Here is a 15459-nt window from a genome sequence, read left to right on the forward strand (position 1 = left end):
CAAATTGTATGTAATCTTATCGAAACTTCATCGTCAAAGCAGTCGAATAATAGCACACCATACATATATGCATATATGCTACCATACAGCGTAACATCAGAAGGTAAATCGATCAACAAAAAGAAATATTGAAATAATCAGAAAGCATGCATCTTTTACCAATTCTTTTAAGTACAGTGGTCAGACAGTGCCAATAATTCAATTATTTGAATGATATCAATTCTGATTAGTTTTTCGTAGTGAATAAAATGTATGATTGGGAAACCTTATTCTAAAATGAAGAATATTTGAGCGAACAATTGTTTTCAATAACTTCATCATCAGGCTCTACAGTTATAAGTCCATAATTATAATATTTTACAAAGGCCAAAAATAAGGCATGTTTTAATGAGTTTGACAATGTTATGTTAAAAATGGTGAACGTTTGCATCTGTTACGAATACCTAGACTGAATATTATAAACCTCTTACCCCTTCCTTTATTTTATCTATTTTCCTTATTATCATTATTTGTCATTATCTATATCTTAATCTTCATATCCATCATTCCCAATTTGTTGACCGTAATTACCTTGATAACACCCCCCTTATTACATATTATATTCATACAACAATATTATTATTATCTCAGTTGACAAAATTATTTTCAATTTTGCAATAGTACCATTATCTTATTGTGACTGGACGATTTACTGACCTTTCTAGTTTGCAAATATTACATTTTTTTGAAGTATATATATATATATATATATATATATATATATATATATATATATCGTAACAGATGCAAACGTTCACCATTTTTAACACATAACATTGTCAAACTCATTAAAACATGCCTTATTTTTGGCCTTTGTAAAATATTATAATTATGGACTTATAACTGTAGAGCCTGATGATGAAGTTATTGAAAACAATTGTTCGCTCAAATATTCTTCATTTTTGAATATTCTATGGGGGTTTTTAAATTGTTGAAACCTTATTCTCCTGAATAGTTTTTTTATTTAATCAGAGCTATCAACATATCTATAGTCCCCATTCATTTCAGTAATGTTTAGGAGTAGTAGCTATCATTTTCGGATTTTAATCATTCTACTTTATCATTTAATCTACTGCCTAAAAGTTTAAAAAGCAACTAGTTCAGAATTAAGCATTTGATACCCTTGATATGCTTCAATTAGTTGCTTAAAAGGTAGAGTAACTGGAATGAGTCAGCCATCGATTTTAATACTTCACTTAGTTTAATTTGTGCAGCTAGGTAGTTTCGCTAGCCCTCACACAAACAACCAGGCTCAGAGCCAAGGATATAAACTTGTATGTGATGAGTTAGCTACTGTTTCAGACTGGTTATTTTTGAATATTTTCATTGGGTTTGGTTAGCTGTCCGGAAGATTTACAGTTTATCTTTATCTAGTTCGGTTGGTAATACTTTTATTTTACTTTAGAAAATAAGTTGTGCACAGTGTACAATTTTCTTTCACATAGCTATCACCTTCATCATTATATATGTATAATAGATTGTGTCACTATTTTATGTTCTATATAGAAAACCTTCCATGCCCATTCATCGAATCATCTGCCAATCGACGTGCTTGGTTGACCTGCTTGGAATTCTCTCATACTCATACACTGGGTATATCAAGTCTAGACGAATATGATGCCAGATATAGTTCAGTTGGATCTACCGTCGATGAAGATGATGATCAATTATGGTCAAGAGTAAACTTGCGTTTAGTTCAGTCACCCAGACTAACAGAACTTATTCGAGGACAAGCCTTAGATGTAGAAGCCCTTGCTAGATCTGGTGAACAACTTGGGATTCCTCATTCTCTTCGACCTCATATATGGCCTAGACTAACAGGAGCCTTATTAAAGGCAAAAGAATCTAAACAACGGATCCCTTCGATCACATATACTGAATTAGTTCAACTCAGCTCTACAGACACACTTTTGGCCGGAATTCAGATTGAAAAGGTTGCTTATTTTTTATATCGCTTTTAACTTGTTTATAAACAAATTGTTCGTTAATTTTGTAGTATTTACTTATTGAATAATTATATTACATTAATGAGGCTCATAATAATAAGTAGAAAACGAAAACGGATTATATGTCAAATATGCATTGCTCTTATTATTTGGAAAATATTCTCATACAGTTTGTTTGGTAAATGCAATTATTTACATACTTTAATTTTGTTTGATTTCTGTCAGATTTTATAGTGAAATTAGTTTTAGTATTTGAAATTTAAATATATACATACAGTCATATGTACATCTTAATGTCCTCTTTATCGAATGAAATATTTAGAACCAAGCATGTAGTAAGATCGGCATCCTGTCTCGATGGCTTACTATTCAGTTTTCTTGGCTACCGATTTAATAGGGAATTAAACCAAGTCCGATTTTCGTAGCAAGAACATCACATTTAGATGATCAGATTAATTTATTGGAATGTATAACAGAACAGTCCCTTCTCTAAATAAACATGTAACTAGCTTTTAGAGTTCTTATAAGATATGCATAATTAATAGTTGAGAGAAAAGTATAAACTGCACGCTCCATCCTCGGTCTTTGTGTTTTGATTTTGGACTAACATCGCCACTCTGTTCAATGACAACAGTAGTCCATTAGGACAGTAACTATTTGCATTAAACTCTTCAAACATCCTACTTTGAAAGAAATCTAATGGAAAATTGTTTTATCTGCCACCTACACTAGAAAGTTTTCAAAAACTCGAATATGCAAATCCATCTGTATTACTTTTCATTGTCAACTTTTGTTATCACCTTTAATTGATGATAACTTCGTTTATTGTTGACAGGGTTCTGTCGCGTAAAAAGAATAACAAATAGTCGAAACTCCGTAAAATCATTTATCACCACTCATTGAATATACAGTGGTTCCTTGTTTTACATGTATAAGTAATGGTCGATTCCGACATAACAATTGGCGACGATCAGTGATAACAATAATACAAATTGAAATTTCAGTAAAATGTGATTACTCCTCTCTTCACCGCCTTATTTCTTTTATGTTCTAGGATCTTTTCCGTACAATGCCAAATAATCTATGTTTCCATTCCTCAAATTCTACTGGTATTTCGCGACTGCGTCGAGTTCTGCGTGCCCTAGCTTGGTTGTATGTAGATGTAGGATATTGTCAAGGCATGGGATTAGTAAGTCAATAAACAAAAACAGTTCGTTGTTTAAATTTCCTCCTTTCTCAAAAAAGCTCGCTTAATAATTATTCAAACAAAAAAACTTCGTATTATAAGGCACCAAGAAAGCCTCCATGGTAAAGTAAGTGATAGTTAAGGTAGAAAGTTTATTGTTAGTGGAAGGTCAGTTGTACCTAAGGCTTATCGCTACAATAATATAAATAGTGGCTGCAAAAATACACTATGTGATTTCGATATCGAAATCCAACATTCAATATCGTCTTTCAAGGGGTAACTCGTTTATTTACTGAAAACCAAGATTGATCAGATCCTACTACTTAGCCCAGTAGACCTAATAATAAAAACTGATAAATATTCGGCATAAACAAACAATCAAACACCACAATAAACAACTGTTATTATAGAATACCTTAATACCAAATCCCATTCTATATTATGCTGTGCCACTACTTATCTCGTATTAACAATATTTGTTATTTATTCGTACAATTCTCCTCTGCTTTCCCTTTTTACCATCCATTGGGATCATATATAGCTATGACCTTATTAACTAGAGCATATCTACCACTGTTTTATCGGGTTTTTTGAAAAAAATATTTTTTTAACTATTGATTTCATTATTTTTACTAACTTTTCCTGTTTCCTGTAAACGAATTAGTTTTATTTTCATTATAGTAGTATAACCTGAACTATTATTGCTTCGGTTTTTAGTAGAAATAAGCTTGAACCAAGGGGGAAATTTATTCTCCTGTTACTTAGAAATTTGTTTCACAATGTGCTGTAAGATAAGAGAAAAGAAGTGAGGTCAATTATAATTGCTTCGATAGTGTTAATAGCTTTAATGGTATACCCTCTATACTAATAGTCATTATGACAAAATCGCACATAAACGTGCCAAATCTTAGTGAGGAAGTTCTACGTATTAGGCCAGTAAAGCATGACCTGACGGCAGGAACTCACTTTGTCAATTGGCCTGAAGGTTGTCAGTCTAACCCCTATGGTAAGAAGCTTTTCTAAGGAGTTCCAAAATAAAAGGCTACATTTTTTTTAAAGTTCACCTAATAATGATCAGTATGTCTAGAAATTAAATTGCAATTAGTTATCAATAAGCAATAGAAATAATTATTTAAATCCATAAAAAGCCATGATTTTTTCAAGAATAGTAATTAAGGCTTAACACGAAAAAACATAATGGCCCTTACTCAGTCTTGTAGGTCATTAGTACCTCACTCATTCATCAAAACACGACTTCTAACGTAACCTGATTTTATCACATTGTTTAATATGTGTATGTTTGTGCTGCATGACATTCATCTAGCCCGACGACTACAATATTTGTGCGAACATTTCTTTGAACTTCGTTAACCACAATAAATTAACCTGAATTTTCATTTCATTTTTTTCACTAACCTTTTATGCGTACAATAGATAGTTGCAAATTTATTATTATGCTTAGAAGAAGAAACAGCTTTTTGGATGATGTGCAGTATTATTGAGGATCTTCTACCACCATCATATTTTTCGTCACTTAGTTTATTGGGTGTACAAGCTGACCAACTTGTACTGAATCATCTACTTCCATTCTATCTACCAGAATTAGATGCACGTTTAAAAGAATATGAAATAAGTAAGCAAAATGTTCATTCTTCAAAATACCGTGAACAGATTCTCCGTTTTTTCATACATAACATCTAATTTATAGGTGTTGAATTAATCTTTGTATCTAATATCAAATGATGTAAGACAGTTACTGGTAATAACATGTTATAACTTGTGGCCCTGTGCCCCTATCAGTATATAACGTAATGATACCACCAATTAGAGAACAGCGACTTATCGACTAGACCAATGACGCGTAAACCCGTACGAGTGGTCTAGAATCCTTATCAGACCGTCTCCCTGCCTAGCAATGCCTGTTGAGTCCAAAACACCAATCTCAGCCTCTGAAATATGAGTCATGTATTTCAAACACACTGTATTTATATACAAACCAAACAGACCACATCTCACCACAAAATAGAAAACAATATTTGTACAAGATCTGGCCAAAAGTGGCTGTGAATGTGGGAGATTGTAATTAATAGACTGAGCATAATTCAAGAACAGTAAGTCGCATAATAATAGTCTATGGGTCAAGACAAAGCTTATAATAGGAGGAAATTGAATATGCATAGTTTAGTTACATAACAATTATACAATAAAAATATATGCATCATATTGGTCCATAAATAGGTCTCAAAATTACTATTCATAATTCTCGTCAGGATATAGCATAATATAATTCCTACTACTATCCCATCTTTTCTGTCAACCAAGTGCTTAAACAATAAAATGAGAAGTTGATCTCATTTTTACAGTTATATTATTTTTTTCCGTAGAAAGGAAACCTGTTTTTCCATTAAACTGTTTGTAAAAGTAATGATGCATTACCTTTCCAACGTTGAGTTGCGTCTTGTATTTTTCAAGAAAGTAGCTTATTATGTCATATATATATTGGTTTTTTGACTCATCGCTTTTCGTGATATTGTTTATCTACACCAGAGCATACACAAGAATCAACATGAATGCTAGGTCACAAAATGTGCCATCAAAACAGATTTTCTATCTATTTTTTATTGATCGAAATCTTGATTTTTATTTTCTTATTTTCCTGTGTATGTGTGCTCACTATTTTGAGTACAAAATAAATAGCCTTAGTTATTTTACTATATCAATCGAAACATGGTGATCGTTACATGGTATCCTGTCACTGAGCTTAAAGAATCAGACACCTACTTGCACAGACTGGTGAATTTCGATTGCTTTTGTAAATGAAAAAGCATGATACCTTATAGACAAAATTATATGTATTTATTTATAAACTATATTCTCTTTGACTGTGACTATTTTAAATGCTGGAGAGGAAAGTAGGGATATTACAAAAACGTTTGTACTAATCACTTTGTTGAAAGGTCCTGTTTCACAGAATTAAAACTGTTCTACAATATTGAAAAAAATTTTTGATCGCACCAGACGAGTAAAAAGTTACAGGTATTTTGATAAACCTTATCCTGCCTTATTGACTGTGATTCGATAAAATTTCATTGGTCTTCCACAGTCAGTATATCTCCCCAACAAACATAATCGAATTGACCATTAAACTTTCTATACAAAAGTCTGTAACAACTACAAGTCTTTTAGATTCCATTAGCACATTATTACGAGTTATGTTCTGATGGTTTTACCAGTCCTACTAAATGTAACCATATCTTAAATCAAACCACCTTCAGTTGTGTTTCATATAATCTCTTCCAGGCAGACAAATAAGCCCAAAGGATTAACCAATCTTCTAGGTACTGTTGTGACGTACGGCGGCCAAAATCTGATACTGATACACGGTATGCTATGCGCTAACCCCCCAACTGACTACTTGAGCGATAAAGTGTTTTGATCTACCGAATGAAATGCACAAATATTCATATATATACCACTCTATCCTTAGGAAATTAATCCATTGACCCCACTGAAATGTACTTGAGCTTGGGTCACTTATGATTACCATCGATTGACCTTTTGCTACTTCTGATTGGCTCTCCATATCAAGTACACTTGCATTTTTGTAAAAAATGATACAACTCAGAATTTTCAAATAGTTTTTCAAAGTTGATCCCATTAACTTAACAGTTAAACCAAGCTGATTGAGTAAGCACCATGATTATTTCAAACATTTGTTAACTTGTTTTCTTTTTCCTTTTTACACTCTGGACACAGGCCTACCGCTCATTACGCTACAGTGGTTTCTCACGCTGTATTCAAGTGTATGTCCTACAGCTTTAACATTTCGAATATGGGATTTATTATTTTATGATGGTTCAGTTGTTCTATTTCGCATCGCCCTTGCACTTTTATCCTACAAAGTATGTACAAAGTATACTTACAAAGTATATATATATATATATATATATATATATATATATATATATATATATATATATATATATATATATATATATATATATATATATATATATATATATATATAATTTGATTGAATTTCTTGGCTTCGATGTTATATGTAAATTGCACCTAATATTTATTTTCAGTCACAAGATATCTTTATTCAGTATTTAAGTTGGATTGACAAAATGAACAAAATTTAGGATGTGGTAAATTGTCGAAAACAATAACAGATAATACAATTGTAACATCTTACTTAAGACATCCAATTTGGCTTATAAGTCATTGATGAGTGAAGTATTTTTTTTGTGATTGTCTAAAGTTAATTCATTAGTGCCGAGAAAATCCTTATATAATGTTGACCGAAAGAACATCCCGTGAATTACCCGTATCTGATTATCTATCAAATCATAAATATAAATACTTTGTCAAGGTCAGACCACCTATAGTGAATAATTAAACATTACATTATCATTCCAAACATTTTGTGCTTTCATCATCTTTATTTTCTTTTTCCTACTATGTTGGGGACATTTAACTCCCCAATAACAACTTCTAAGGCTTACTTTTTTATAATTTGTTTTGTACATATTTGAATTCAGCGGTTTTCTCGGCAATTCTCCCTACGCTATATATCCTTCGTTTTTACCGCTCTTAAAGCTACTATTTCTTCCTATTGGCTTGCGGATATCTTAGTTCACTGATTAGTTACATTAATCCTATGGACACTTCAGATATACAACAGATGTAGACTTTTATCAAACTTCATGTGAAACTAGCAAATTTCTTAGTCACGTATTGTCTTCTATCTTCGCATTAGCTGGGACTGGGTGAAATGAAGAGAAAAGCGTCACTTGTTCATCGTCCATGTAAGTCAGTGTTCAGCAAATATGCGTTATTTATAATCGAGCTGTATCTTATTAAATACAAATTAGGTCCATAGTACGTTATTTTTCAAGACCTATTTTTGGTCTGTTAAAAATGTATCCAGATAATTCATCAGCTTCACTGTTCACTTTACAAATTGCTATCATACTAATTTTTCATATCCAGTTGCCAACTTATTGACTTATACGTCTTATCTTATGCGATGACAATAGAACATTGTTGATGCGTTCAATGCATAGTAACAATTTTAAGTTGGATCAAATATTAAAATAAATCTGGAAACATCTATTACATCAAAAATAGATTTGTAGTAAACTGTTTGTTGTGGGGACGGATTTCGAGAAGCACGATGGAACCGAAGAGTTTCCGCCCAATCAGAACCTGGTGGAGCTTTCTATGATATTAACGTGACATGCTACGATTGGACGGTAGCATAACTTGCCTCCTTGTGGATTGGCTGCACTATAACGATGTTATGACCCATGCTAGTAACTATGACCAAACATGTTTTTCCGTACACTTTTGATTCTTACCCATAAATCATTTATCCTGCCTCTTCTGGTTTGCAGCTACCGGGTTCTACACATTCGAACGTCGTTTGTTATGTATCATATTCAGTGCTAATCAAGTAGAGGACTTAACATTTGTAATCTAAATTAACATTTTCCAGAAATAGATTCGACATGTTGCTTTTTGACCATGAATGAAAACCAGGATAGTCTAAAACAGCGCTGTGGTCTGAAAAGATGGCTTTATAAAACTAGTATGTCTTGTGGCCCATCACGACTCAAGTTTTTATCTTGCTATAAATATCTAACATATGATTATCCTTGTTATTTCCTTAGATTTCTTGGGAATATTGAGTCATTCTTCTTTTCTTTGCTCTTTTGATAACTTGAACTAATGCATTAGCAGTCAGTACTTCATCTTCATTTTTTTTTCTAATAAGTCATGTATTTGTGCCCGAAAGTTGTAAATACTGATATTTACTACGACTACGACTACTACTAATAATAACAATAATAATAATAATGGAACAAGTATGATTTTTTAATACTTCTTCCATTTGTTTTTTTTAACTTTTATTTCTGTTGCTTTTAAACTCAATAACTTCTCAACGTTCATCTCTTGATTCTTACGTAACTACCATCCTATTGACCATCCGTTAAAATTCTGTTCCTTCTTTGTTTCTTACATTACTCAACGTAGCAACTTCTTAATCACTTTGAATATTAATAATCCTCTTTCTTCCAATTAATCAATGTTAATTTAAATGTCATTATGTAATTATTACGTAACGTATCTGCTCGAGGAGTATTATATTATTATTGTAATACGTATATGTATTAGTGTAGAGCCATGATGAAAAACTAATTGAAAAGAAATTTCTTCGCTGAATTCGTTCCTTCTTTAAATATAATTTGATAGATATATTTTCATTTAGCTTGGTCTGTTTACTCCCGTTGCTTCATTTATGAAACATAAAGATGGGTCAGTTTCTCTGTGCATATCAATTTCAGTTTTCGATCCTTAATATTTATTGTCTTAACTAATCCAGTCAGTCGTTCGTAAAATTCCACCTCTATTTGGTAATCAAGTCATTCAAATTTTTCTCATTCATTTAACAAAACAAAGCTACTAAATTTAAAATACTTTTTTTGTTTGTTGAAAGCATAACTCATCTTTTCACATATTGAAATTCAATTCCATATCTTCTAAAGTAGAGTTAGTGGTTTTTCTACTTAGTTGTACATACTTTACAGTGAATTACAATACCTAATTATCTAATCAGCTTAAGTAGGAGTTATATTACTTATTTTTGTTATCAAGATATCAATTTGTGAAGATTATTCAATTTTAAATGAACAATCATCATTGGTAGGATGATAAATCAAAGAGCACTAAAACAGTTGTTTCATTCTGACCTGAGATACTTTAGCAGTGAGCAGCAATGACTCACGCGAAGCTAATCGGAAAAGTTTGATGTCTCCCTGCGATTACGATGCTCTTCGACTACTGGCCTGATCTCTTATTGTATAACCTGGTATTTTCAAACCCCATCCATCCTTTACTACCAGATGATTTCATTTTGAATTCAAAAACCATAACTCATCAGTCTTATTTACTCTGGTTGTTATCAACAACCTATTATTCTAAAAAGCATAGCCTATGGAGAATATTACTTTGAACAAAAACTAATTTTCAAAAATCTAGCTTCAAAATGCTAAAATAACGTAGCAACAAATTTTCGATTATTCATAGATTGTAAGAGTTTCCGTGTAATTACTATATTCTCCCACTCTTCAGAATATATCACAATTTTTAGGAACAGTTTGCGATATATTTGTATATAAAGGTAATATAAATTTGGCTAAGTCTTATTTTATAATAATCTTATCACTAATAATTTGCTTTTGTTATTGGTGCATTTATAGGAAATATTATCGATACGTTCCACGGTCTGTTATCCGATTAACCCCAACAATTGTTCTTCACATTTAACCAAGTTTCCTTGCTAGAATACGACTTGAAGTGATATAGTGACAGTTGAAAATAGTTGTGGATGGACTTTTTTCTAATGATTGTCTTGTTGAAAATATTCCTCTACATAAAAATACAATGTAAAAGAATAGATGTATGCACTCTTATCCTCGCTATTTTCCTAGTCCGGGATGAAGATAACGAATTCTTTTTTTATTCTTCTCTCTCCACACAAATAACACATTTATGTATGATTTGTGTAATTTTATTTTGTTCCCTACAGAGCGAAGAAATTTTGAATTTAAACAATTCATCTCAGATATTCCACTCACTTTCTAATGCACCAGGGTCAGTGACTGACGTAAATGAATTAATCAAGGTAAGTATATTCATATAATACCTTCCTGCCAGTAGTTAATATTTTATGGATGTATTCTTGTTACCATTTAGCTTATATAACTCCTACTGCCTAAAAGTATAAACATTAGTTCCTCATTAAAGTGGACTTTTTTCATGTTTTTGTAATTTTAAACAATTCCATCAACAAAATACATCCAGATGTTTCTTAATCTTCATGTTTTAGACTAAGAAGTACTAGATTTCATTGGCAGTCCAATCATTAGTGATGTATAAATAATGCATTTACTAATGTGATACTTCAAACGGAAGTATATTTATCTTTCAGTTTTGAGAAAGGAAACGCGGACGGTGTTGCTAGTACTGATAGTTTTGTCCTATCAGGAAGACCGCCCGAAAGTTTTCAATTAGAGTGCCTTTTCTTGTCTTACGTTTCCTTCGTTCCATTTTGGTTGGTTGCCAGGTGCAAAGTCAAGGATACAAACGAGGGTGGGGTTTGTCCTCACCCGATGCTTGACGTAACTTATCTTGTTAAGTATTACCCACTACCATTACGTGGTTGCTGTCGTTCTACTGGTTGAAAGTTATTTGTTGATAAACATTTGCTCCTATTTATCTATCTTGTGAATCTGTTTCGTGCAATTTTACTTTCCAAAGTTTTGTTTGTTAAAAGCTTTGTACTTCGTGTTTCTCTTAATTGTTCTTTTATTAAGAAAGAAATTCCCGACCGTTGTTGCTACCCTGACGTGGTGGTCGGGATTGCCTATCGTGATGAAGCAACCAAGCTATCCTGACTGGAACAACCGTTCCTCAAGGTCATACCATGTCAGACAGGTCGGTTGAAGAGCAGTAAGGCTAAAAGCAACCAACCCAAAGTCCGAAGGCGAAGTCGTACTGCTGACTGTACAGAGGTGTGGCAGCAGTAGGGTGTTTCCTTCATGACAGCGATGCTGCCTTCCTACAAGGAGGGGTGGGGTTAGAAAAGGTCGACCCTAGAAATGCACACCTTGCCTTGTCTCGCGGATATCCGTCTCCGGCAGTAAGGTCTCAACGAGTACGGAGCCAACACAAAAATTACTCATAAAAAGGACGTGTGTGACCGACCTCAAGCATTTGCTCCTTGAGCACTGCGGTCACGCTCTCAGGTCACTAAGATCACCTCTAATCCAATTTCCTTTTCAGGTACCCCTAGAAGAACCCTTCCACGGTGTGGGCAACCTGTAAGTGATAACCGCCCTCATACCTCTAACAGCATTCAAGACCACTGTATTCATAATCAACCTCCCTCTTCAATTCCTATTATCCCTCCTACATCGACTTTCAAGCCTAAGCTTCCTCTTTCGGCTTCCTCCTCAAGTGTCACCATAGCCATACTGCTCAAAACACTCCAAGGTGTACGGAAACCTAGCTCCAAACTACACATTGGAGCCTTCAACGTTCGCACCCTATGTCAAATCGGCCAACAGGCTTCCTTGACTAAAACCCTAGAATCTCGTGCCATTGATGTATGCTGTCTCGGAGACACGCACACAGAATCCTAGTGTGGTCATTCACTTGACCTCGTCTCAGCAAAATGGAGAGCTGACAAGATACACCCTCCGTGTATCTGGTGACCCGATAACCAGTTCTCGTGGACTGGCAGGTGTAGGCATAGCACTAAGCGGACCAAGCACTGTTAGAGTGGATCCCCGTTAACAGTCGTTTATGTGCTGCTCGGCTAAAAGGCTCCGTAAGAACTCGGAAGGATAGAGACACACGTCGTTGTCTCTTTGTTGTTTCTGCCTACGCTCCTACTGACTGCAGCTCGGATGAAGTGAAGGGTAAATTTTACAAAAAGCTCTCTGAACTTCTTCAGAAGGTTAAACATTCAGACATAGTACTCGTAGGTGGTGACTTTAATGCCCAGATAGGTAGTTTAAACCAAACAGTAGGGCATTTAGGTTGGTATTTTAGTATTCCGGCACAACGAACAGATAATGGTGATCATCTGCTGCAACTGTGCTCAGACAATCGTTTATTTTTAGCAAACACAAATTTAAAGCATAAGGAGATACATCGTCTAACATGGCGACCCCCTACACCAAACCAACGATGGACTCAAATAGACCATATTGCTATCATTCATCGTTGGAGAGGGTCGGTAGAAGATTGTCGCTCATTCTGGAGTACCTGCTTGGACTCCGACCATGCCCTAATACGAGCACGCATCTGCTTGCGCCTCACTGGATGCAAAAAAGCCACACTAAAAAGACCCATTAGAACTGAATTGAGTAGCAAGAAAACCAAAAGTAGGTTCCAGGAACAACTGAGGTTACACTTAGGTAGTTCTGAAAACGAGGCTGACCCAGATGTTGCTTGGAAAGATATACAAGCAGCTGTGGAAACAGCAGTGACCTCTGTTAATGATTTAAACCACAAGGTTACAAAGAACCAATGGATTTCTTCAAGGTCTATTGCACTGATGGATTCTCGTAAACTCATCCCATCAGGCTCAGAACACGATGATGAGCGAAAGCGAATCAGATCTAGGTTAACCAAAAGTCTAAGGAACGACTGTGAACAGTGGTCGGCAACGAAAGCAAAAGAGGTGGAAAATACGGTGGCTATAGGTAACACAAGACAGCTCCTCAGACTCGTGAAAGAAACTGGAACTAAAAAGTCAAGTGTAAGTGAGACTATCTCACAAAAAGACGACACTCGTATCTGCTCCCAGTCCAGACGTTTAGAACGATGGGCGGAACATTTTAGAGAACAGTTCAGCTGGCCTTCAGCTACTCTACAACTACCCTCCATTCCCAGACAGTAAATGGAACATTGAAGTAGGTCCTCCAACTCTAGCAGAAGTTCAAAAGGCTATAGTTAATCTGAAACGAGGAAGGGCAGCTGGTCCAGATGGATTGGCTCCAGAGGTCTTTAAGGATGGTGGTCCAATTTTAGCGATTAGGTTGACTAATATTTTAGCTAAAATCTGGGAGTTGGACGTAATCCCATCTGACTGGTCACAATCACTTATCGTCCCAATATATAAGAGAGGGTTAAAATCATCCTGTGACAACCATAGAGGGATTAGTTTAACTAATATAGTATCTAAAATACTAGCCTCGATAAATATCGGACGCCTAACTAAGACTTGTGGACTGAAAACACGAGAGAATCAAGCTGGCTTCAGACCTGGTCGTGGCTGCATCGACCACATATTCACCATTCGTCCGACAATGGTGGTCTTTCTTGACTTAAAAGCAGTATTTGACTATGGAGACCGATAAGTTCTGTGTCAGTGTCTGTCATTGGAAGGTGTATCTCAGAAGTGCATAAACCTTGTAAAAGCTCTTTACTCGAACACTACCAGTCGAGTCAGACCTAATGGTGAACTGTCATGCGATATTGCAACCTCAAGTGGTGTCCGACAAGACTGCCTGTTATCTCCATTTTTTGCCCAACTTCACCAGACATACTGCTGGAAATAACGCTCTCGTATTCTAGACTTTAACGAATTGATTTCGTTCCAGGAGGTTTACTTAAGATACGCAGATAACAATCCTGTTTGTTGAAGACGCTGATAAAATGTAGAAACGTTTGGTAACAATGAGCAACAATGTCAGGATGTTAGGGATGTGCTTCTCTACCTCAAAATGAATGTTGTTGCTTCAGGATTGGCCGGCGTCAACACCTGAACTAAAGATAGGGAGTGAAGTAGTCGAACACCTTGACAACTTCACTTATCTTGGAAGTCTGATCAGCCCTAATGGGTTGGTGTCTGACGAAATCTCAGCACAGATTCGAAAAACTCGTTTGGCTTTTATCAACTTACGTCACCTGTGGCGAAGGCGAGATATCCGTCTATCAATGAAAGGACGAGTATACTGCGCGGCAGTTCGTTCTGTTCTACTTTGCGGCTGCGAAACGTGACCATTAAGAGTAGAAGATACTCGTAAGCTACTAGTATTTGATCACAAATACCCTAGAAATATTGCTCACATCTGCTGGGATAACTGGGTAAGTAATAGTGAGGTTAGACGCAGGGTATTAGGGAATGATGGCAAATTAGTTCATGACGTAAATCTTCATCGACTGAGATGGTTGGGCCACGTGTTGCTTATACCTGAACACCGATTACCACGACGTGAAATGCTAACCGATGTTCGAGATGGTTGGAAGAAAGTTAGGGGTGGTCAAACCAAAACGTGGCATCAGTGCTTGAAGACACTAACTTATGGTCTGACCCTTGTTGGTAGATGCAGACTACTTGGTTGGGGTCCGCGTGACTACTGTAGCCAATGGTTGGAGGCTCTGTGTGACATGGCTCATAATCGATCACAAAGGTGTAGGTGTATACACTCTCTGTCTTCCCTTAAATTAAGAGTTTAAAATCGCTTCATATCTTTCTTTCTACCAACTAACTCTTTCTTCCTGTACTATATCCTTATATGCGATCTTTCTTTGATATATTACCACCATTGAATTGACTACTTCTATGAATCCGGTGTTCATCTTGCTGTGCTAATGTGGTGTGGTAACTTGGACCGTTGCATATATGTGTCTGGTCCGACGTTGTAGCTGACTGACTGAAGAAAGAAATTATATTTATTTCTCCCTCTACGACAATATAGTCATTCTAGT

At 35.1% G+C, this 15459-nt stretch overlaps 1 protein-coding gene across 3 annotated transcripts in view; it reads left to right on the forward strand.

Moving 5' to 3' along the window:
* The window catches only part of SGSM3_1 (Small G protein signaling modulator 3), a 43701-nt gene that overhangs the window by 9015 nt on the left and 19227 nt on the right, over window positions 1–15459 (forward strand). Inside the window, exons 5-9 of one of the 3 annotated variants that reach the window (XM_051211214.1) lie at window positions 1546–1973; window positions 3040–3174; window positions 4606–4804; window positions 6928–7073; window positions 10766–10861. In XM_051211214.1, coding sequence (XP_051071252.1) covers window positions 1546–1973; window positions 3040–3174; window positions 4606–4804; window positions 6928–7073; window positions 10766–10861 — 1004 coding nt within the window. Of the gene's footprint in view, window positions 1–1545; window positions 7074–7270; window positions 10862–15459 lie in introns of those variants that run through there. The other 2 variants (XM_051211213.1, XM_051211215.1) reach the window with 2 other exon arrangements.

Source organism: Schistosoma haematobium, chromosome ZW (genome assembly GCF_000699445.3).
Source record: "Schistosoma haematobium chromosome ZW, whole genome shotgun sequence".
NCBI classification, from domain to species: Eukaryota; Metazoa; Platyhelminthes; class Trematoda; order Strigeidida; family Schistosomatidae; genus Schistosoma; species Schistosoma haematobium.